Source organism: Rhinatrema bivittatum, chromosome 1, assembly GCF_901001135.1.
Source record: "Rhinatrema bivittatum chromosome 1, aRhiBiv1.1, whole genome shotgun sequence".
Classification (NCBI taxonomy): domain Eukaryota; kingdom Metazoa; phylum Chordata; class Amphibia; order Gymnophiona; family Rhinatrematidae; genus Rhinatrema; species Rhinatrema bivittatum.
In genome coordinates, this window is record NC_042615.1 from 740,507,802 (window position 1) to 740,532,911 (window position 25,110).

General features: G+C 46.4%; 1 protein-coding gene across 2 annotated transcripts in view; it reads right to left on the minus strand.

Annotated features, from left to right (window-relative positions):
• The window catches only part of CCDC152 (coiled-coil domain containing 152), a 168,451-nt gene that overhangs the window by 80,652 nt on the left and 62,689 nt on the right, over positions 1–25,110 (minus strand). For both annotated transcript variants that reach the window (XR_003852776.1, XM_029578028.1), the window contains exon 5: positions 370–472. Coding sequence is in view for 1 of the 2 variants with exons in the window: in XM_029578028.1 (XP_029433888.1) it covers positions 370–472 (103 nt within the window). In the remaining variant the exon portion in view is untranslated. The remainder of the gene's footprint in view (positions 1–369; positions 473–25,110) is intronic.

Sequence of the window (25,110 nt, forward strand, 5' to 3'; positions counted from 1 at the left end):
ATAGAGAACAGTCAAGCATATGCATAAAATGAAGTGCCACAGCAGAATTGTGCTTTTTGATTATGTCTTGTATATCAATATATTTGACCGTTATAGTTCAAAGCAATGTGCCTGTTTCAATTCACTTAATTACTGCTATTTTAAGATATTGAAGAAGAACTAAGGCTCAAGAGAATACTACATCCAGTCACAAGAAAATAAAAACTATTATGGTTATATTGTACGCTAATGATCAGCAATATTTAGCATCTAAACATTTTAATTTTCTCAGTTAGCATTTATTCTAATATCTTATCAATTTTGTTTTTGATACATCAGATTTCAACTCAGTAAAATGAAGTTAGACAGCTGAGTGACATAAAAACTCACGTCTTCTGCTCATGTCACAATGCACTTTTCTGTGCTCCATTTGATAGTAGTCTTCTTTAGCTTTCATTTCAGTCATAAATTTGTTTATCTGATTCTTATACTCCTACAAATACAGAAAGAAAACACCTTTCAATATTATATAACAAGTAGTATTGCATGTCTGGTCTTTCAAAGTATCAAAGCAAACTTGTTATAATATAAAAATACATGAACTATGGGCTTGTATTTTATTTATTTATTTATTTATTTAAGTGTTTTTATATACCGCAGTACGTAAAGAAATACATCACCGCGGTTACATTAAACAATAACTTAGCAACAGGCTTTACATTGACATTATTAATAGGTATTAAATAACTAAATTCCATTTTAAAAAGGTTACACGCACCAGGCCTATTTTAAAAAGGCCCGGTGGTGTGCGTAAAGTCCCGGGGCTTGCATAAGGGGTGGGGAGGGGCAGGGCTTGGGCGGTCCGGGGGCGGGGTCAGGCTCTCGGAACAGCAACCATATTTGCCGCTGTGCTGGGGATCGCATGCTGGCAGTCGGGCAGCATGCACAACTTGCCCCTGCCCAGAGGCAGGTGCAAAAGGTAAAACAAAAATTTGGGGGGGCGGTTAGAGTAGGGCTGGGAGCGGAAAGGTCAGGTTAGGGGGAAGGAACGGGGGAAGGCTGTGCAGCTCGGCACGCGCAAGGTGCAAAATTGTGCACCCCCTTGCGCGCCGACCCGATTTTATAACTTGCGTGCGCCAAGTTATAAAATCGGGTGTACATGTGTGCGCGCGCCAGGTAGTGCGCGCACATATACGTCCACACACAACCTTTTAAAATCTACCCCTATATGTACACACTGCTATCACTTAAAAAGATATAGATGGTTAGCACTAGATCTGATGTGGACTGCTCCACTGTGTTAGGATTGTGGACCCTTGTGTTGGGGTGAGTTTGGCACTACCTATAGGCGCTCACTGCCAACTGGCAGAGCAGACTGTGCAGAGACTGAACTGGAGCTCTGCCTGTACCAAACACTTTCCCCTTGGGTTGAGCCTTTGTGCTCTGGGGGCCGGCAGGTCTTAGGTGGCAGTCTCTGAGGCACAGGCAGAAGAGTAGAGCCGGGGGTCAGGCTGAGGTCAGAAGCAGGCAACAAGCCAAGTGGTCGAGGGCAGTGGTATGCCGCGCGAAGAAGGTGATGTCAGCAGAGCTGGCGGCGCTGGGTGAATGAGCTGGCAAACGTGTAGTCAGTGAAGGCATGAGAACAGTTCTAACCGTCAAATGCTGTGAGCCCATGAGTGAGCAGTGTGAATCTGAATATTTTTCTTTGTTATTTATTTATGGACATTCAGAGTACAGTCACATCATCACATATAGTGGAAAGATACAAGAAGCTAATTCAAGGATTAATATGGGTTTCAAGGTTTGAGGCTATGGGAAAAATCATTGCTATAATGGCACTACACATCTTACAATTTAATTTGAAAATCTGAATGTTTTTAAGGCAGTGGTTTTTTTACCTGGACCTTGAGACCAGACAGCCTGGTTTTCAGCATATAAATATGCAAGACATATTTGTATACAGCGACTCCACATATGCAATTTTATCTCGTGCATATTCATTGTGAATATCCTGAAAACCAGACTGTCTGGGTGGGTTTTGAGGATTAGGTTAAGATCCACTGCATGACGTCTCTTACCCTTTGCTTTTTTTCCATGACTTTCGGACTATTCTACAATCACTTATTTTTTCTGGGCTTGATTACTGTAATTCTCTTTATATAGGTCTTCCAGATAATACACTTCAACCACTTCAATTAGTTCAAAACGCAGCTGCACATATCCTATCAGGTTCCCCAATTAGAAATCATATTACCCCAAATCTTCAGTCTTTACGCTGGCTACCTTTCAAATACAGAATACAGTTCAAAATCTTAACCATTATACATTTCCTTATTCATAATTCTAATCTACTACCTTGTGTTCCTCCTTCAAATATATAAACCGTCCAGACATTTAAGATCAATGAATAGAACCTTCTAGACGTACCATCACCTCGACAGGCACGCCTTGACATTACTAGGAAAAGAGCCTTTTCGATAGCAGGTTCCAACTCTTTGGAACGCATTACCAGACTCATTAAGATCCATATCAAACTCAAAACAATTTTAAAAATCTTTAAAAACACACTTCTTTCAAATTGCATTCAAAATTACACTCACTAAATAATCAATCAGTTACTCTTCATACATTAATCATATGGCACCCGATTAGTATTATTATTCATTTTTTAATAATTATTGTTTTGTTTTAAGTTTGTTTATGTATATTATTACAAGCCGTTAAGCCCGTTAAAACGGGCTACATTAACATTTTTTTTGTTCATTTCCTTCCCCCTCATTCTCCCTCCCACCTCCCCCCACTCTCTCCTCTCTCCCCTCAGTCACTCCTCTCTCTCCCCCCCTCAGTCACTCCTCTCTCCCCCCTCCCCCAGTCACTCCTCCCTCCCCTCTCCCTCCTCCCTCCTCCCCTCAGTCACTCCTCTCTCCCCCGTCACTCCTCTCCCCTCCCTTCAGTCACTCCTCCCTCCCTCCCTCCTCCTCAGTCACTCCTCTCCCCTCTCCCCTGTCACTCCTCTCTCCCCCCTCCCTCCAGTCACTCCTCCCTCCTCCCCTCAGTCACTCCTCCCCTCAGTCACTCCTCTCTCCTCCCCTCAGTAGATCTCCGGGGTGTTCCTTCCGTCCCTCCCTCCCTTGCGCGCATGCCGCCACCGCTCCTACTCTTCGGGCCGCCGCCGCTCTTCGGCCGCCGCTCCTGCTCTTCGGGCCGCCGCCGCTCTTCAGCCGCCGATCCTGCTCTTCGGCCGGCGCCGCTCTTCGGCCGCCCGCTCCTGTTCTTCGGGCGCCGCCGCTCCAACTCTTCGGCCGCCGCTCCTGTTCTTCGGGCCGCCGTTCCTGCTCTTCGGGCCGCCGCCGCTCCAACTCTTCGGCCGCCGCTCCTACTCTTCGGGCCGCCGCCGCTCTTTCGCCGCCGCTCCTGCTCTTCGGGCCGCCGCCGCTCTTCGGCCGCCGCCGCTCTTCGGCCGCCGCTCCTGCTCTTCAGGCCGCCGCCGCCGCTCCTGCCGCTCCTGGTCTTCGGCCGCCGCTCCTGCTCTTCGGGCCGCCGCTCCTGCTCTTCGGCCGCCGCTCCTACTCTTCGGGCCGCCGCTCCTGCCGCTCCTGGTCTTCGGCCGCCGCTCCTGCTCTTCGGGCCGCCGCTCCTGCTCTTCGGGCCGCCACTCCTGCTATTCGGGCCGCCGCCGCTCTTCGGCCGCCGCTCCTACTCTTCGGGGCCGCCGCCGCTCTTCGGCCGCCGCTCCTGCTCCTTCGGGCTGCAGCCGCTCTTCGGCCGCCGCCGTTCTTCGGCCGCGCTCCTGCTCTTTGGGCCGCCGCCCGCTCTTCGGGCCGCCGCCGCTCTTCGGCCGCCACTCCTGCTCTTCGGGCCGCCGCCGCCGCTCCTGCCGCTCCTGGTCTTCGGGCCGCCACTCCTGCCGCTCCTGGTCTTCGGGCCGCCGCTGCCACAGCGCCACTGTGACCGACATGCTCGCATGCGTGGTAGAGCTGCTCTCTACTGCGCATTTGCGGCACGTCGGTCAAGCTTCGTTTATCTAGTTAGATATTTTTTGTAATTTTTAATTGAGTTTTACTTTATATTTTGAGTTTTTTGACTGATATATTTGTACACCGTTTTTGACTAAACTTTGTTTGTAAAAGTGGTATATAAACATTTTTAAATAATAAAATAAATAAATAAATATTGCCATGCAATATGTCTTCCCCTCTTCTCAATGCAGTACTTATCCACCCTGGACAGTGCTACTTCTGTGGTCACCCCCATGTTTTGGAAGCCTGAGTCACTGGTGGCAAGCTCGGTGAATAGACACATTTGGGGGCAGTGGGAGGAGTATATGGAATGGGGGTTGGGTTGATTCACGGCTCGCCTTATTTACCTCCATCTTCCCTGGGCAACAGTAATTCTTTACTTGCCAGCTGTCTATTCCTAAAAGTCTTTGTGTGAGCTTTATATTCTTCTGCCTCATCTTCCGTGAATAAACAGGAAAAGAATGTCCACACTTATATTCATTCTATGAGGCTTGTAATACACAATAAAATTGAATTTAAGGGTCTGTCTGGTGGTTCAGCAGCAGTGCCGTGTAGACTGGGTTTGAGTTCTGGGATAAGCTGGGAATGCTGCATTCACTGTCCCTGGGAGAGAAAGGCCCAATCATTGCACAATGTTGACAAATAGTAAAGAGACTAAAAGCCTATAATTACAGTGTTCTGGAAGGAGCCCTTATGCATGGCCAAGGATTGTCACTGCAATGACTAGGTTAAGTGAGTTGGGAGATGTTATAAAATTGGCGAAAATTCCCAGGTAATTACAACTGAAGGTTCATGCTGCCATATCCAGCTCTGATTTTGATTGAACTGGAAGCCCACAGACATAGGCTATGCTGAATTGAAAATGGCACCAGTTGAACCGTAGCTGAAATATACCCTGCATGCACATATACAGGACATACTGCAGTGGCAGGTCATGGCACCATTTTGAATTTGGCACATGTGTGTAAGGAAAGACTTACTCTCCTTCCTGCCTACTGGCCTAGCATCAAATAACAGTGAATACTAAGGGATTGTTTTTGGGGAGTTAGAAGTGGGTAGTGCCAGGAGGTATTTGTTTGGTGATGATTATGCAGTGGGGGGGTCCTACACCAGAATCATCAAAAAGGATGGGCAAGAAGACTGCCATGTCTTCCAAACTGGAAGAGGGGAAGGGGATACTATGCCATCCTTTTGAGTTAGTTTGTGAGTCTGCTAACACTTGAGCCCAAAAGGGAGGGGTTTTGAAAGCAACCCCTTGTTCGGGGCGCTGTTTTGTCCAGTAACTACACTGCCCTAGGCCACCAGAAAAGGTCATCATGGAGTGAGAAGGAGAACTCCTTGTGACCTTGGGCAAGTCCCTGCTTTAGGTACAAACTTAAGGGGGTCATTTACAAAGCTGCAGTATTTTCCTTGAAGGAGGAAAATACCACGGGGGTTTAATAAGCTGTGGTACTCAGTATCACAGTTCAGGAAACCCAGGAGTATTTTCCCCCATGGTAAATACCAGGAAAAATACCACAGGATAGTAGTTCCTATAAATTGTGCACGATGGAAGCATTTCATCTTGTTTAAATGCACAGTGGCCTGAGGTTGTCCCCACTCCCCTCTCCAGGTCATACCTTTGAAACCCTGGTGGGGCCCAAAGCTCCACCTAGGCCCTGTGCAATCTCTGACAAAATAGTACCAGACGACTAGTTTTCAGTAATAACCCTATTATGTGATGGGATGAGGGTTCGGAGGTGGGGGAGGAAATGTTTACAAAGGGGATAAGGTTGAGAAGGGAGGTGAGGAGCCTGTGTCATGCGTCTATTTTTTTTAAATTAATTCTAGCACTGAGGTGGCAGAGGATGTGATAAGAGGGTGTCTCATAACACCCCGGGGGGGCGGGGGCATACTTTGGAGGGGAGAAATTCCAATGTTCCTAAGGAAAGTTAACTACGAATCTTAATTGTGGCTTACTTTAATGAAAACACTTCTTGTTATTTTTCAGGGCTGCAAATTATTTCATTAATATGAAACTGCCCAGTAATGAGATGCTTTGCATGCATAAAGCATTTGCATGCAAAGCAACTGTTACGGTTATGAGGTGTTTGGTGGATTCTTAGGTGCTGCAGTGATTGTAACACCCCCGGGGAGGAGCCCCCGGGGGAGCTGCAGTACCAGGCTAGACGCAGATGCACAAACACAGAGATATAGTTTATTGTACAGCTTGTAGAGATGACCAGAGGTGGCAGTAGTAAGTAGAGTCTGCAGCAGCAGTCGTGGGTCCTCAGCGGAGACCCATCCCACAATGGTGGTGTAGGGAGCTCCAATGCAGGTATTCGATGAGGAGCTGTAGGTGAGACAGACTGATAGATGTTAGTATTACTCACACTCTTGTAGCTGTAGTGTAGAATTCTCAGCAGGTAGAAGTATTGGTAGCAGGCACCAAGGTAGACAGCTACTGATGCCAGAAATAACAGAGGCCATTCCCTAAGTCAACTTGATTAATAGCAGTTAATGGACGTCTCCTCCAAGAACTTATCCAAACCTTTTTTAAACCCAGCTACACTAACTGCCCTAACCACATCCAGGACTTGAGTGAAAAATAATTTTCTCTGATTAGTCTTTTGTGCTACTTGCTAACTTCATGGAGTGCCCCCTAGTCCTTCTATTATCCGAAAGTGTAAATAACCGATTCACATCTACTCGTTTAAGACCTCTCATTATCTTAAAGACCTCTATCATATCCCCCCTCAGCCGTCTCTTCTCCAAGCTGAACAGCACTAACCTCTTCAGCCTTTCCTCATAGGGGAGCTGTTCCATCCCCTTTATCATTTTGGTTGCCCTTCTCTGTACCTTCTCCATCACAACTATATCTTTTTTGAGATGGGGCGACCAGAATTGTACTCAGAATTCAAGGTGCAGTCTCACCATGGAGCGATATTGACGACTTAGAGAACTGTTCAAGAAGGAACAACCTCAGATTCGTCGGAATACCAGAATCTGTTCGGAGGTGGAACTACCACGCACTCTTGAGACATGGCTTACTTAGACAATGGCAAATTTATCGGAAACTCTAGGGACCGTGTTTGTAAGAGCACATCGAATTGGGAAAAAAGATACCTCAGAATCCACAAGAAGGCCACAAGTGGTACTCGCTAGACTTTTAAACTATACCCACAAAGCATTCATTCTCTAGCATTATTGTAAAGCTTGTGACTTTCAATATGAGAACAAGAAGGTCTTGCTATTCCAGGACTTTTCAACGAGAGTATCTACTCAGCGGCTGGAATTGTCAAATGTCTGCACAACTTTATTTAATAAGAAAATTGATTCTCTTTAATATATCCAGTGAGGCTGAAAGTTTGGCATAGTGGAAATGTCCACTTGTTTGACACCCGGGATCAGCAACGGAATTTACTAATTCTATATCCTCGGAAGAAACTCCAACATGGTTGACTGCGACATGATCAGGGGCAATGCAAGATGCACTGCGAGCCTGCACATGTGAAGAAGGACAGTGTTCTACTTAAATGTGCAGCTTTTTTTTTCTGTATAGGTAGAGACCATGTTCCGGATTTAATATACGTTCGTTCTTATCCTGTTATCGGTGTGGCAGTGAGCATATCTAATCATCGATGACTCCTGGTCCCCTTTTTTGGGACTGTTTGGAAATCTCCTTGAATGAGGAGGGTATTAAGAGAGGCTGGGGTTTGAATAAACTGGGAGAGAAAACTGTTCATATGCTTGGGTTTTAATGGCAAGTGTTAATTTTCCTGGGAACATGATTATCATTCAACAGCGTTTATTTCATAAGGGGTTCATTACGTGCTCATGCGGCCTCTACTGGAGGGGGAAGGAAAGTATCTGGAACTTAATCCCAATGCTAATTACCATCATGGCTTTTGAGGTGATCACTTGGAATGTAGCTGGTCTGGGAACTCCGGTCAAAAGGGAGAAAAATTCTCTCCAGGCTTACATTATATGGCAAGCTGGCTTTCCTTCAGGAAACCCATCTAATCGAGGCGGAGACTATCAAACTTAAAAAAATAATGAGTCTCCCAAGTATATGCTGCCTATGAATCTTCTAAAAGCTGTGGAGTCACCATACTTATACATAAGGCGATCTCTTTTCAGTTAAATAAATTGATATGTGATCCTCGAGGTAGATATGTATTCTTTTGGGGAAGATGATGGGCATAAACAGTCATCTTAGCATCAGTGTATGCTCCTAACAGCTATGATTACTCATTTTTTTTCTAGTATATTTTCGCAAATCTCACAATTAGGAGACTACCCCATCATATTAGGGGGAGACATAAGGGACCATGCTTTTTATGCAATAACCTCCACATGCTCGATCTATGGAGAGTGCTCCCCCCAGGGAAAGTGATTTCACCCATGTTGCTCGAGCACACTCTACTAGGTCAGGATCGACTATTTATTGATATCTGAATCCCTATTTCATAAATTTTCTAAGGTCACTATTGGGGATTTAATTATTTCAGATCACTGCCAGTGATTGGGATCTTGATATTAGGGACCCACAACCAAAGGACAATGGAGAATACCTGTTATGTTAGCCCCCAACCCTGACTTCCCGAAGTACTTACAATGCAAATGGGCTGAGTTTATATTTATTTATTATTTTATTTATTTATTTAGTTTTTTCTATTACCGGCATTCGTGAGGGTATCACATCATGCCGGTTTACAATAAACAGTGGGGTGATAAACGGAAAACAGTGAACGGTGCTAAAACAATAATAAAGTTACAGTTACAATAAAACAGGGAGGCGTAAAACTAGGAGCGAGAAAAAATAATAGGAACTTTAACATCGAGTATTAACCTGAAGTATGACGGGGGTACAAAATAAGACCCAAAAAAACACTGGTGAATTATGTGAGGATCAAAAAAGTATTGCTTTTATCTGGCTGACAACCCGACCTCATACACTTTTTAAAGAGCTTTGGACATCAATGCTCTCAGTGTTAAATCTACCACATATATTGAAATATTCATGTGTATTGTGGTTTTTAATCATCGGTCCATGGTTGTAAGCCTACTTTCATTTAAATTATTTTCATTTTTCTTCTTTTATATTTTTTGTTAAATTCTTTTTAGAAAAATATTAAAAACCTGTAGAAAGTACTATCTTTAGTGATAATTAATTGCCTCAGTCAACTGCTGAGTGTCATGAACTCTATGCCAGAACACCGGAGTGATGAAAAACTGTGCCCAACACGGCTCGTGTTTCTTTTTCGCTTCTTCAGGGGCGTTGTAAATTTGTCTGAAACATAATGTTGTATTAATACCACGTATTAAGACCAAACACTAAATATACTTGCTTCACATCCGTACATTCAACATATCTCTTGTGTCTCCCGACTTCCGCAGCATAATAATCAGCTGATCCTCCATTTTGTTGCTTTACTAGGCGGTTTTTAAATCCGCTCAAGAATAATGTCCCAACCAATCGGAACAGTTTACTAGGCGGTTTAAAAACCGCCTAGTAAAGCAACAAAATGGAGGATCAGCTGATTATTATGCTGCGGAAGTCGGGAGACACAAGAGATATGTTGAATGTACGGATGTGAAGCAAGTATATTTAGTGTTTGGTCTGACCCAGCAAAGCAATTTCTTATGTTCTTAGCATATTTGAATATATTATTTTCTTCATTTTTTTATGATCTGATTCTACCATGACTGATTGATGGTATAATTGTACTATTATAAAGCCTGGGGATTTTTGAACCCTGTACTTGATGTCAACTTTCTTTGCTACTGGAGCACAGGAAAGGAAAATTGGTTCTTAGCTGCTAATTTTCATTCATGAAGTACCACAGATCAGTCCAGACAAGTGGGTTTTGCATCTCTACCAGCAGATGGAGCAGAGAACCAAAGAGTTTGAGACACTGCTACATAACCTAGAGTGTCAACTGCATTCCCTCAGTATTGATCTGCATCCAAGCCAGATTAGAGATCAATTACCCCCAACTATTGTGTACATAAGGGGAAAACACATTCAAAACAATACGGAAACCCCTGAACACAGCATAACCATTAGCAGCCCAGGAGAGAACAAAAACAATCAGGCCATCTTCTGAAGGCTCTGAATATGAACAACCTGACAGTTCTTCCCAGAAAGTGTGACATAAGATGGACTCGCTGCAATGGTCTTGAGCAAAAATACACAGAGATGGGTCTCTGGACTGTACTGGGGTACTTCAGGAATGAAAAATGAGCAGGTAAGAACCAATTTTCCTTTTCTGTTCGTACCACAGTCCAGACTATTGAGACGTACCAAAAACAACCCTACACTGGGCGGGTCTGCAAAAGACCCCCACGCAACACTCTCACCAAAGGACGCTTCACCTGGAGCTGAACATTCAACCAGTAATGGCGAGAAAAGTGTGTAAAGATGACCAGGTTGCCGCTCAACAAATCTTCTGTGGTGAAACCAACTGACACTCAGCCCAAGAAGCCGCCTGCACCTTAGTAGAGTGCGCAGGCAATCCATCCAGAATCCTCCTTAGTTTGCAAATGCAGGCCGAGACAATCGCTTCCTTCAGCCAATGCACTATCGTGCCCTTGGAAGCCATACAACCCTTTCTTGCACCTCTAAATATCATGAACAAATGATCCAACCACTGAAAACTGTTAGTGACTTTTAAATAACACAACAGCACCCGAACATCCAAAGGATGGAGCTCCCTGGACTCAGACAATTCATCCGACCAATTCAATGAAAGCAGGCAACCCTACCTTGTGATTCAGATGGAAGGCAAAACCACCTTAGATAGGAATGAGGGTACAGTATGCAATGACATTCCCTCATTTGAGATTCTCAGAAAAGGCTCCCTACAGGATAAAGCCTGCAGCTCCGAAATTCTTCGAGCTGAACAAATCGCCACCAGAAAAACTACTTTCAAAGTGAGGTCCTTCAATGAGGCCTTCCTCAATGGCTCAAATGGAGAACCACAAAGAAACCTGCAATACTAAGTTCAAACTCCACGCCGGACACAATGTACGCGCCTGTGAACGCAATGCTTAACCTCCTTGGAGGAACCTCAACACATCTGGATGCGAGGCCAATGACATTCCTTGAAGCTTGCCTCTGAGACAACCCCGAGGCTGCCACCTGAACCCGCAGAGAATTGTAAGCCAAACTCTTGGAAAGGCCGTGCTGCAGAAAGGCCAACACCTGTGGAATATCCAACCGGAGATGGTTTTCAGGGGTGATGAGTTAGATGAACTGAATGAAATCACTGTGAACTGGAAGATGTAGTAGGCCAGATTGACAAACTAAAGAGTAGCAAATCACCTGGACCAGATGGTATGCATCTTAGGGTACTGAAGGAACTCAAAAATGAAATTTCTGATCTATTATTTTAAAATTTGTAACCTATCATTAAAATCATCCATTGTACCTGAAGACTGGAGGGTGGCAATGTAACCCCAATATTAAAAAAGGCTCTGGGGGCGATCCGGGTAACTATAGATCAGTGAGCCTGACTTCAGTGCCGGGAAAAATAGTGGAAACTATTCTCAAGATCAAAACTCGTTATAGAGCATATAGAAACACATGGTTTAATGGAACACAGTCAACATGGATTTACCCAAGGGAAGTCTTGCCTAACAAATCTGCTTCATTTTTTTTTTGTTATTGTTTGGGATAGTTGTGGGGATCCTTGGGCCAGTGGCAGATGACCACACCCCCGGGGGAAGATCCCGAGAGGGACCACCAGTCAGGCTCAGAATTTGAGAACAAATACACACTAGTTCTTTATTAAACAATATGTTGAACCACCAGAGGTGAGCTGAGTAGTAGTGAGATGGAAGCGCCCGGCTGGGCTGTAGTCCCTCAGATACCAGAACAGCGATCCCAGGATGGCAGAGCTGTAGAGAAACTAAGTATAGTGAGTAGGCAGGGTATGCAGAGTTCAGGAATAGAACCTTGATGGTAACACTCACACAATAGTCTCTTGAAGCAGCCCCAGAAGCTGGAATGGATTAGGCCCTCGAGGAGTGAGTACCTGGTTCCAGGGAAGGCTCTGAGAGAAAGATGGTAACTCACTGGTGTGTAGGCAGCGATGACTTCCTGGCAGAAGTGGTATTCAGAAGCAAGTCCGAGAAACATGGGCCCTCGAGGAGGCGAGTACCGGTTCCAGACTGTGACCTGAAAGGCAAAAGAGAAAGCGAGGCCCCCGAGGAGCAGGTACCCCTGGCAAAGTCTGAGGAGGCAGAGTAGCAAGGTATGCAGAGAGCGAATCCCATCCACAACAATACCTGGAGGAAGCGAACCCTTGCTAACTCGATTAGTTAACAATTTCAGAGACCTTTTAAATATCCGATGATGATGACGTCATCTCAGGGGGACACCCCTGAGGTTCGCACCACTGCTGGTACTTGAGTCGGGGCCGCGCCACGCGCGCACCCTTAGGCGTCTGGGAAACATGGCGGAGTGCAGCGTCTAGCCGGTCCGGGGACGCCGGAGGAGGTCGGCAAGATGACGCCGCGGTAGCCAAACATCCAACAAGCGAAGAGGGGTCGCCAACAAGGTAAAGTGGGCAGAGTGGAGACGTCGGGCAGCTATGGTCGCAACATTTTTGAAAGGGTTAATAAACATATGGATAAAGGTGAATCGGTAGATGTAGTGTATTTGGATTTTCAGAAGGCGTTTGACAAAGTCCCTCAAGAGAGGCTTCTACGAAAAACGAAAAAGTCATGGGATAGGAGGCGATGTCCTTTCATGGATTACAAAATGGTTAAGTCAGGAAACAGAGAGTAGGATTAAATGGTCAATTTTCTCAGTGGAAAAGGGTAAACAGTGGAGTGCCTCAGGGATCTGTACTTGGACCGGTGCTTTTCAATATATATATAAATGATCTGGAAAGAAATATGACGAGTGAGGTTATCAAATTTGCGGATGATACAAAATTATTCAGAATAGTTAAATTACAAGCAGACTGTGATACATTACAGGAGGACCTCGCAAGACTGGAAATCCAAATGGCAGATGAAATTTAATGTGGACAAGTGCAAGGTGTTGCACATAGGGAAAAATAACCTTGCTGTAGTTACACGATGTTAGGTTCCATATTAGGAGCTACCACCCAGGAAAAAGATCTAGGCATCATAGTGGATAATACTTTAAAATTGTCGGCTCAGTGTGCTGCAGCAGTCAAAAAAGCAAACAGAATGTTAGGAATTATTAGGAAGGGAATGGTTAATAAAACAGAAAGTGTCATAATGCCTCTATATCGCTCCATGGTGAGACCGCACCTTGAATACTGTGTACAATTCTGGTCGCCACATCTCAAAAAAGATATAGTTGCGATGGAGAAGGGCAACCAAAATGATAAAGGGGATGGAACAGCTCCCCTATGAGGAAAGGCTGAAGATGTTAGGGCTGTTCAGCTTGGAGAAGAGACGGCGGCTGAGGGGGGATATGTTAGAGGTCTTGAACGTGTAGATGTGATTCGGTTGTTTACACTTTTGAATAATAGAAGAACTAAGAGGCATTCCATGAAGTTAGCAAGTAGCACATTTAAGACTAATTGGAGAAAATTCTTTTTCACGCAACGCACAATAAAGCTCTGGAATTTGTTGCCAGAGGATGTGGTTAGTGCAACTAGTGTAGCTGGGTTCAAAAAAGGTTTGGATAAGTTCTTGGAGGAGAAGTCCATTAACTGCTATTAATCAAGTTGACTTAGGGAATAGCCACTGCTATTAATTGCATCAGTAGCATGGGATCTTCTTACTGTTTGGGTAATTGCCAGGTTCTTGTGGCCTGGTTGGCCTGTGTTGGAAACAGGATGCTGGGCTTGATGGATCCTTGGTCTGACCCAGCATGGCAATTTCTTATGTTCTTAAGTCTAGAGATGCTAGAAATTCTCCTCGACAAACCATCACTATAACCATCTGCAATGTTTCCATCCGAAAACGGGGAACCTGCAGCCATACATTCACCTTCTGCAAATCGAGACTGGGACAAAAGGACCCCTCTTTTTTTTGGTATGACGAAATAAACTGAGTATCATCCGTGGCCTTGCTCTACCGCTAGCACCGAGACTATCGCGCCAAGGCCCTGAGTTGCCCCAAAGTAGCTCAAATCGCTTGCTGCTTTCTTCTCGACTTGCAGTGAGAGATCACGAACACATCCCCGATGGATTGAGAAAATTCAAACGCGTACCTGTCTTTTATTACCTCTAGTACCCATTGATCCGAGGTAATTCTGGTCCACGCCTCATAGAAAAGCAATAGACAGCCCCCCCACCACTACATCGAGAAAGCAGACCTGCAGGCCTCATTGAGAGGTCTTAGCACTCCAGCCCCCTGTCCAGAGCCCTCTCTGGGATTTCTACGGGCACCTTGAAAGGACTGTTGCCGTCCAGAACCCTGCCTCTGCCCCCCAACCAGTGCAGAACGATTCAGGAATGAAAACAGCAACCTTCCTGAAAACCGGGAACGAGGTGGAAAGGTTTTCCAAACTGACTTCCTGTCCTCCAGCAGCTTATGGCCCACTAATTCTCCTAGCACCTGTTTGCTCCCCAAACAGCAATTTCCCCTTGAAGGGGTGATTACAGAGTTGAGATTTGGACCACATGTCAGCCAACCAATTTCACAGCCATAACAAGTGTCGAGCTGAGACTGCTGTGACCATACTCCTGGCCGAAGTCTGGATTAAGTTGTAAAGAGCATCCGCCACATACACAATTCCGGCCTCCACCTGGGCTACCTGGCTATTAGCCCCAGTCGTGGCTGAAGACTTCTCCAGAGCCTTCTGGACCCAGCACAAACACACTCATTGCATGAGGCTACTACAGATCACAGCTCGCAGACAAAGCCAAGACCTTGAACATCCACTTCAGATGAATCTCCAGCTTATGATCCTACATGTCCTTTAAGGCCACCGACCCCACCACCGGGATTGTTGTCTTCTTGGTGACTGCCAACACTAAAGCATCCAACTAGGGCAACTCCAACAGCCGAAGCACTTCCTCAGTCAGATGGTACAACTTTGCCATAGCCCTGGCCACCTTCAAGCTCGCCTTCAGGAGATCCCACTCCCAGCTTACTAGTTTCCTGACCTTCTTCAGGAGCAGAAAAGCCGTAGGAGGACCCTAGAGGACCAACCAATACCGGGTCCACCCCCTCATTGTTTGACTCCTCTTGGATCAGTTTAATCCCCAGCTCCTGCAGAACATGGGGAATAAGTGGGTTCAGTTACTCCTTATGGAACAGCCACACCAAATGTGGATCATCTCCTTCTGCTACCAGATCCTTCTCTGGATCCGCCATGTCTTTATCAACCCCTTGATCAGAGTCTGCCATGTCCCCAGGAGCGACATCTGGGTCACCCAGGTCACAATCCCCTGAACTATCATGATCTTCCGGATGATCCAGACCCAGGTGGTGGACAAGGTCTTCTGACTTCCTAGTTGGGGAAGTCCATGGCGCCTTGGACCGGTACGAACCTGAGGGCCTTCAGATTGCTTAGCCCCCACACTCTTCCTGGCCAGGAACGCCTTGAGGATAAGGAGGATTAAATTCTGTGGAAAAACCCAGGTCCTCCCCTCCTCATCTGACCCAGGACTGGCCTCATCCTCCCCCACCAAACTCCTGCACCGATGCAAACACTGGTGACAATGGGGAGCCAAATCTCCGAGCCCTGCTTCAGTTCTCTTCCTGGCCTTTGTTTTCCCCTTAACTGCAAGGCCCTTCAGATCCCCTGCTGAGTCAGTCACTGGGCCATGGGATTGCGTGGACCTACGCCCAGGCTCGGTTCCCCCCCCCCCCCCACCGAAGAAACTTCCCACCCAAAGCACAATTGCAGCATAAAGCTGCTGAATTAAGCTGCCCCCAGGGCCGCTCACATGAGCAGCAACTTTTTCAGGTGATGCGATTCTGCCGGCAGTGCCATTTTTAGGCACACACGGTCGGGCCTGCAACTCACCACAGGGTCATGGCACGCGGGAGAAACGAAAAAAACATGGGCAAGTGAGGAAAAAACGGCTCCGCGCAGCTCAACCCCCAACTCAGAGTTGATTGCTGCGAGTTGCGGTCCCCGCGACGCTGCTTACCCAGTTCTGGCCTGCACTGCCCTGCCAGGAAATGGCCAAAATATGGTCACTCAGCTTTCCCTTTTTTTTTTTTTGTAAAACTCAGAGGCAGGTGCAGCCCAGCCAAAAGAAAATCACAGCAGATAGCCAAAACCCCCTAAGGATACTTTCCTGCTGCTGGTCAGGTATCTGGGAAGAACCCTTCAGGGACGCAGAGGGAACCAGGACCTCTGGCTGTCAGCTCCCTGGAACCGCTGCAGGTCAAGCTGCTCAGGAATTTCCAGCCCCTGGCTTGCCCGACTCAACCTGAAGGACGGCCCACGAAGGAACCTAACAGCTCAGGGAGCATCTCCTCTTCTCTAACCTTTCTCTAATTCTTTTTTTAAACTCCAGACTGCAGGTTTGCAACTCTATCATCTGCTGGAGCAGAGAAATACTGAGGGACTGCAGGTGGCACTCTAGTTTATGTAGCAGTGCCTCAGACTCTTTGGTTCTCTGCTTCCATCTGCTGGTAGGGATGCAAAACCCACTTGTCTGGACTGATCTGGGGTACAAACGGGAAATGGGATTTTCCCCATTCTATTTGTAAATGTTGCAGGATGTGATGAGCTGACATTGCAACTGGAGTTTCCAGAACCTGGAAGAGATCCAAGATGTCTGCCACAATAGTCTTTTCTCTCACATACATTCACTCCAAGAGTTTCTCCTAATTTGTCCAGGAACCTGGATTAGGAAAGATCTTCTGGGGTAGAAGAGTATTCTGGAGGTTCTAGAGGGAGGAGCAGAGGGAATTCCCATCAATCCCTCTTAGGAGCCTAGCGGTGAAGGAACACTGATCCAGGACTGCAATGAGGAAGGTCATAAGTGAGGAGGGATCCTCGTTTGCCTTGGACAGAACTCCTGGTGTGTATTCTCAGAGTGGCGAGAGCCTGCTGCATGCAAATGCCAGTGGCTAGAATCCATTTGTGGGGCTTCAGATGGAGAATCCATGTGTATACGGGATTCTGGGACTCCTTCTTGTAGAAGCAAAGCTGACATCTTGGAAATGACAGGTAGAATGGTATCCTTCTTATCTCCTTAGCCATTAATGAGATAAAGAAAACTTTCACCAACTCTGCTACTTGGTCAAGTGGCTGACGTGCCCTTTAACCTAGTGTAATTGATGGAACATCCTCTTCAGATACTAAAATGGAATGTTGAACATCTTCTGATTTTTGAAGAAATTGTACTCGAGGCTGATTGGAAATAAGAGGTACCAGACAGTAAATAGGATCTGTAGTTTTCATCCACAGACCTTTTGACAGCAATTTCATTGGCGACAGTGCTCTAGTAATGGGTGGTGGAAGGGGAATCATATCCCCTTCTGTTCCAATTAAGAGTTTTCCCTGATTAGCATATGGTTGCATTGGAAGATTTATAGTATGATGTGTTGATGCTTCCAATGGTTTAACAGGCAAACGCATCGATGATCGATGTTTCATGTCTCAATTTGAAGACTTGTGCTTCGATGGTGCTGATTAAGTCTTGTGCTTGGATGGCACCAAAGGTGCTGAGTCACTCGAGCCTCTGTGCTTCTTCAGCACCCAATGCTCTGGTGGTTATGAAGGGTGGCACCTTTTTTTTCAACGCATGATGATTATGTTTACTTGATCCCAAGGATTCAGCCTGGATTTCAACTCTATTCCCGGTGAGGCAGACAAAGTTGAACTTCAGGAAGAAGACTTACTGTGGCTTCTGTGAGATTTACGAAGTTCCTCCATTTACCAAGCCCTGGACTGTTGCGTTCACAGGGACATCTGTTTGCAATTGTAACAATTCACTTGATTGTGGTCTGGACCCAGACAGCGGAAGCAGAGTTCATGTCCACTATAATGGACTTTTTCTTGCTGCAAACAGTGTTTAAACCCACTTAGTGTAGCTTTCTGCTTAGAATACATTCCAATAAAAATCTTTTAAATGGAAACACTGAAGAGTGTTGTTTGGGGGCTGCCAAGGCAGAAAGGCAACTTGAAAAGGTTAAAGTTTGGAAATTTGTGTGCAGTGTGTGTTGCTGCTCCTGCCTAGTCTCTCCATACCAGCCTTGCCTTATTTATTTATTTGTTTATTTATTTATTTGTGGGTTTTGTATACCAACATTCGTAGGACAACATCCAGGTAACATTGAACGGAGCAACAGTGCTTTACAATAAACAGGGAACAAAGGAAACTGGGAAGAGCAAGGAGTACATTGTGAACAGAGGATAACAATATTTTAGATATAAAACAAAAATGCAGGAGGAGAATGGGGCAGGGGGATGGGAGGGGGGAGAATATGAAATATGTACATATTTACATTAATTTGTAAATTAGGTTTTGTGTATGTCTTTCCAGCCCAGCCTGCCTCATCTCCCTGCCTTCCCTCGAACTGACTTCTGGATCTAACTTTTACCTGGACTCTGACCATTCTTGTTTGCCACCTGACTCTGATCCTAATCTAGCTCTGGATCAACATCTACACCATTGCCACAGAGACTCTCGCCTAAGACCTGCCAGGCCCCGAAACCTGAGGGCTCAACCCAAGGGGAAAGGGATTGGTATAGGTGAAGTTCCTATTCAGTTTTTTTCCTGCGTAGCTCCGCCATAGGCTGAGCCAACCTTACCACAGCAACAAGGGTCCACAGATTTTAAAGTTCCTGAAAATATATATGTATTATGTGCTGCATGTTTCATCAGTGCTGTATTGTATTCATGTATCGGGAAAGCACCATTATTTGCATATTTGACTTTGCACGCCAAAAAAAATATTAAAAATAAAAAGTTTTTTAAAAAGTACATGTAGTAGTTGCTATTTTGTAAGAGAATTATGCATATACATACCAAAAGTATTTGAACATTTTTACACCTGCTAATTGACTTGCACAAGTACAATCAGATTTGTCTGTTGTCTGCAGATTTTGGGTGGGAGGGCTGGGTAAAACCATGGAAGTATTAGAGAACTAATGATTTCAAAGACATACACAATAATTTTCAAAACTGTATACATATTTACTTTATAAAATACCTGCTTCTGCATTTAATTCTTGGTGTTTATTCATGCAGTACCACGATTAATTCATGCATAAAATATACTCACATATGTTTATAAAATGGGTAGAGAATGTATGCAGGTTCCTGCACTGGAAATATATGCACATACTTTTAGAACAGAAATACAGTATGTGGTATATTATAAACTGTGCAGCTCCCATTAACTCACACATGCACATTTCTACAGCAGCTAGGTTTGAAAGTTGGGCTTTTAGGGCTTCATTTATGTGCATAAAACCTTGTTTTGAGTGTGTAAATAGTGTTTTGAAAATCAGTCAGGGTCCAGTCAGTTTCACATGACAATGCTTTGGGACTTTACTTGTGAACATATAAACATTTGTTGAGGTTTTTTCTTTATTTAATTTTGAACAAAAAATAAATGTGCTCTGCTCTATCTAGAGTAAAGCAAATGTTGCTTACCTGTAACAGGTGTTCTCACAGGACAGCAGGATGTTAGTCCTCACATATGGGTGACATCATCAGGATGAAGCCCAATCACGGAAAACTTCTGTCAAAGTTTCCAGAACTTTGACTGGCCCCTACTGGGCATGCCCAGCATGGCACTAATCCTGCAGCCAGCAGGGGTCCCCCTTCAGTCTTATTTGAAAGCTACAGGCAGTGCCGAAAAATAAAATAACAAAAGTTACGAACCCAACACTGCAGGGCGGCGGACGGATTTCGTGAGGACTAACATCCTGCTGTCCTGTGAGAACACCTGTTACAGGTAAGCAACATTTGCTTTCTCACAGGACAAGCAGGATAGTAGTCCTCACATATGGGTGAGTACCAAGCTGAGGATGTCCGAACATGCACCAAATAAGGCGTGCAACAGGCACAACAACTGGGGCGGAATTTGGTAGAGGGCATCCTGAACACCACCGGGCAGGCGGAAGGGTGTTGATACGTTATGTTGTAAAGAGGTTACGAAGGACAGACTGGCCGAAGATGGAATCTTGTCTTCTGGCTTTGTCCAAGCAATATTGGGCTGCAAAAGTATGGAGGGAACTCCAGGTTGCAGCCCTGCAAATGTCAGGAAGCGTCACCGATCGCAGGTGTGCTACTAAAGTCGCCATGGCCCTCACAGAGTGTGCTTTAACACGGTCTTGAAATTGAATTCCCGTTTGCTGATAGCAAAAGGATATGCAGTCCGCCAACCAGGAGGAGAGAGTCTGCTTACCCACAGGCTTCCCTAACTTGTTAGGGTGGAAAGAGACAAACAATCGAGTGTTTTCCCTGTGGGCAGCTGTATGGTCTAAGTAAAACGCTAGAGCCCGTTTACAGTCAAGGGTATGCAGAGCCTGTTCTCTTGGGTTGGCATGGGGCTGGGAAAAAAGGAAGCTAGTATGATGGATTGATTAAGATGAAAATCCGAAACTACCTTAGGTAAGAATTTTGGGTGAGTGTGGAGTACCGCCCGGTCCTGCAGAAGTTTAGTGTAAGGCGAATAGGTAACTAGGGCCTGCAATTCACTAACTCTGCGAGCTGAAGTGATAGTGAAAAGAAAAATCACTTTCCATGTGAGATATCTAAGTTCACAAGAGTGAAGAGGCTCGAATGGTGGTTTCATGAGCCGACCCAGAACTAGATTAAGGTCCCAAGAAGGGGCCGGAGGACGTATCGGAGGCTTGATGTGGAGCAAACCCTTCAAAAAACGTGTTACAAGGGGGTGTACTGATATAGAGACATCCCCGACACCTTTATGGAAGGCGGCTACCGCACTGACATGCATTCTAATGGAGGAAGTCTTAAGACCTGACTCTGATAGATACCAGAGATAGTCCAGAAATTTCGGGATTGGACAGGAAAAGGGATCAAGGGACTGAGAAGAGCACCATGACGTGAACCTTTTCCATTTGTAAGAGTAAGCTTTTCTCGTGGAAGGCTTCCGTGAAGCAATCAAGACACGGGAAACTGGCTCAGAAATGTTAAGTGGTTGAAGGATTAACCTTTCAACATCCATGAGAGAGCAGTAGTTCTCCACTTTGCGGTTGTGAGGAGACGCAAAGAGGTCTATCCAAGGATATCCCCATTGTTGGAAGATGGAGTTCGCTACCGAGGGGTTGAGAGACCACTCATGTGGTTGAAAGATGCGACTCAGCTTGTCTGCCAGGACATTATCCACTCCCGGCAACCAGGTGGCTCTGAGGTACATCGAATTGGAGAGAGCTTCCGCTCAAATCTGCGCAGTTTCCTAACACAGAAGGAAGGAGCCTGTGCCTCCCTGTTTGTTGATGTACCACATTGACACCTGGTTGTCTGCTGAATCAGGATGACTTGATTTGAGAAGCGATCCTGAAAAGCCCTGAGAGCATATCTGATTGCTCGAAGTTCCAGGAAATTTAATTGGTTTGGCTTCCTCTGGAGACCAAGGGCCTTGTGTCTGCAGATCGGCTACATGGGCTCCCCACCTGAGGTTGGAAGCATCGGTGGTGAGAATGATTTCAGGATTTGGAACCTGGAAGGGCAATCCCTGGAGGAGATTGGTCTGATTTTTCCACCAGGCGAGAGACAGACGGAGTGAGTCAGTGATGCGGACAATGGCCGACAGAGGCTGAATAGCTTGAGTCCATTGAGACCTCAGAGTCCAGTGCATGAGTCTCATGGCCAAGCAAGCCATTGGTGACATGGACTGAGGATGCCATGTGTCCGAGGAGGACGAGAAATTGGCATGCATTCGCGGAGTGCTGAGACTGCAGCTGGTGAGCAAGGGACGTAAGAGTCAGTGCTCGTGTCGAGGTAGGAAAGCCTTTGCCTGTAAGGTGTCCAAGTCTGCCCCAATGAACGATAAGGTTTGAGATGGGACTAAGTAGGATTTTTCGTAGTTGACGAGAAATCCTAGCGAAATTAGAGTGTGTAAGGTTAGAATGAGGGATGACAGAGCAGCTTGCTGAGTGGGAGCCCTGATTAACCAATCGTCCAGGTAAGGGGAGACGTGAACACCTTGGGTTCTGAGGAAGGCTGCGACAACTACGAGGCATTTAGTAAAGACTCGTGGCGCAGATGCTAGGCCAAATGGGAGCACTCGATATTAATAGTGCTTGGGGCCTACTAGAAACCTCAGGTACTTGCGATGAGCTGGAGTTATCGCAATGTGGGTATATGCGTCCTGGAGGTCCAGAGAGCAGAGCCAGTCTCCTCTTTGTAGAAGAGGTAGAAGCGATCCCAAGGTGACCATCTTGAACTTTTCTTGTTGAAGGTACTTGTTGAGGGCCCATAGGTCTAGAATAGGACGGACACCTCCCGATTTTTTGGGGATTAGGAAGTACCAGGAATAGAACCCTAGGCCTTGCTGAGAGTATGGAACGGGTTCTATTGCTCTTGATTGGAGAAGGAGGGAAACCTCTTGATCCAGAAGAATGGAGTGTTCGGACGTTCTCCATGTCTGTAGAGGTGGGGAGTCCGGTGGCAGAGCGAGAAAGTTCAGATGGTAACCCTGAGCAATGATTGCCAATACCCATTGGTCGGATGTGACTGAATGCCACATGTTGTGGAAGTGGCACAATCGACCTCCCACTGGTATGTGCGATAGAGGAATCTGGCTGCTGCTCTCCAAGTGGAAGTAAAAAACCTGAAGCAGGTCCTGGTTGAGGAGCTGCTTGTGGTTTTTGTTTACGGGCTTGACGAGACTGCAGTTTTTGATAAGGTCTCGTGGCACGGGATCTGGATGGTGGCAGGTAAGACTTCTTCAGGCGGAAGAATGAATTCTTACAGTCCTTTCTGAAAGACTGTTTTGAGGAAAAGTCAGAAGGCATTAAAGAGAGCTGTCTTAGGGTCTCTCAAGATGGTCTTTTAATTCTGCTACCATCCGTTGAATCTGCTCGCCAAACAGATTATCTCCGACACAAGGCAGGTTGGATAACCGGTCTTGTACTTCTGGGCGAAGGTCAGAAGACTTGAGCCAGGCCCACCGCCTCGTCGAAATGGCAGCTGCAGACACTCTGGTAGAAGTGTCAAAAATGTCAAAAGATGTTCTAATCTCATGCTTGCCTGCCTCAAAACCCTTGTTGACTAGGGTTTGTAATTGTTCTTGAAATTGCTGAGACAGGGAGTCTGAGAAGTCCTGTATCTGCTTAAAAATTACCCTGTTATATTGGGTCATATAAAGCTGATAGGCGGCAATTCGGGAGATGAGCACGGCCCCTTGGAATACTCGGCAACCAATGTTATCGAGGAACTTCCATTCCTGTCCAGGAGGAACAGATGAGTGAGGTTTTGACCTCTTTGCCCTTTTTTGTGCAGACTCTACAACGACCAAGTGGTGATCAAGTTGAGAATTTTGAAAACCTGGGGCTGACTGTACCAAATAGGCAGTGTCAGCTTTTCTATGTACCGGAGCAATTGATCCAGGATGTTCCCAGTTCTTCTTGAGAAGATCAAGAAGGACCTGATGGATCGGAATAGAGGTGATTACCTTGGGGCCATCCAGGAATTGGAGCAATTCCATCATCTGGTGCCTATCATCCTGTTCAGTCTGCAATTGGAAGGGAACCAATTCAGACATTTCCTTCACAAAGTTTATAAAGGAGAGGACCTCTGGAGGAGAACGCTTCCTACTCTCAGTGGGTAATGGTGGTGAAGGTAAATCATCGGTGTCTGTTGAAGTGTCATCACCCCAGGTGTCGTAAGGATCAGCACCTGCTCTTCTAGGAACTAGAGGGGGACAAGGTGGTTGAAGACCTAAAGGTCCCGGTCTAGGCACCGAAGGAATCAGAGGCACCAATGATGGCATCGAAGGCACCGTTGCAGGCATCGATGGATGAGTCGGTGGCGCCGATGTACGTATCGGTACCGATGGATGGGTCAGTGGCGAGGGACGTATCGGCATTGATGGCTGAGGCAGAACTCCCGATGGAGGGATGCGGAACGGTGTTTCTCCTCCCGATGATGCAGTCAGTGGGGAGGGCATCGGAGCCATCAGAGATCCGGGAACCATTGGAGGAAAGGCGGTCATAAGCGCTTCCATCCTGGATAGCAGCCATGCCAGCGCTGTCGGAATCGGGTCGATGATCGATTCCACAGATGGTGCCGGTGTTGGAGGAACCTGAAGATGTTGCATCACCTTGTCGATGGCCTCCTGAACCATCCGGTCCAGTTCTTCTCGGAGATCTGGAGCAAGCAGCCCCGGCTCCGGAACAGAAGAAGGAGGCAGAGGCAAAGCCAGAGGGACCATCGTTAAAGGCGGAGTCACGGCTCCCGATCCCCGATCAGGTGAGGGTTGCCTCGGGGACTCGGTCACAGGAATGGTCGGTGCCTTTCCTGGATGGGGTCTCTTCGACAGCGGCTCGGACGATGACGAGGTCGATGATTTTGCTCCCTCGATGGTCCGAGTCTTACGGTGTCGATGGCGATGTTTCTCCTTGTGATCCCCTCGATCCTGAGGGGGAGTGGAGAGTGTCGATGGCCGAGAAGTCATCAATGGCTGTCGGTCACCGGTCGGTGGTCGATGCTGGCGCGAATTGGACGGTGCCGGTTCTGACGACGTCAAAGCTATGGACGGAGTTGGGGTTTGAGCATGGAAGAGAAGTTCCATCTTCTCCATTCTGGCCTTGCGACCTTTCGGTGTCATTATGGCACATTTGGTGCAGGTCAAGACTTCGTGCTCGCGTCCTAGGCACATTACACAGACTTTATGGGGGTCTGTGATAGACATGGTGTGGGTACAGTCCGGGCACCGACGAAACCCCGACGCCGTGGCCATGGAAAAAAATCAAGCTGTGGTAGTCGATGGCCAGTAGGGCGCAAGGGCCAAACTTGACGGTAATTGACGAAAAAACAGGTAAAAACTTACCAGAGTACCGCGGACTGAGAAAAGTTAGAGGAGGGACCCCTGTGGGGCAATTAAACTTTTAGTAATTCGTGAGGAAAATTCCTGTCAGGAATCTCTTCAGAGCTCCTTTACTGCAAGGCTACTGCTGCACGGAAAAAAGAAGACTGAAGGGGGACCCCTGCTGGCTGCAGGGTTAGTGCCATACTGGGCATGTCCAGTAGGGGCCAGTCAA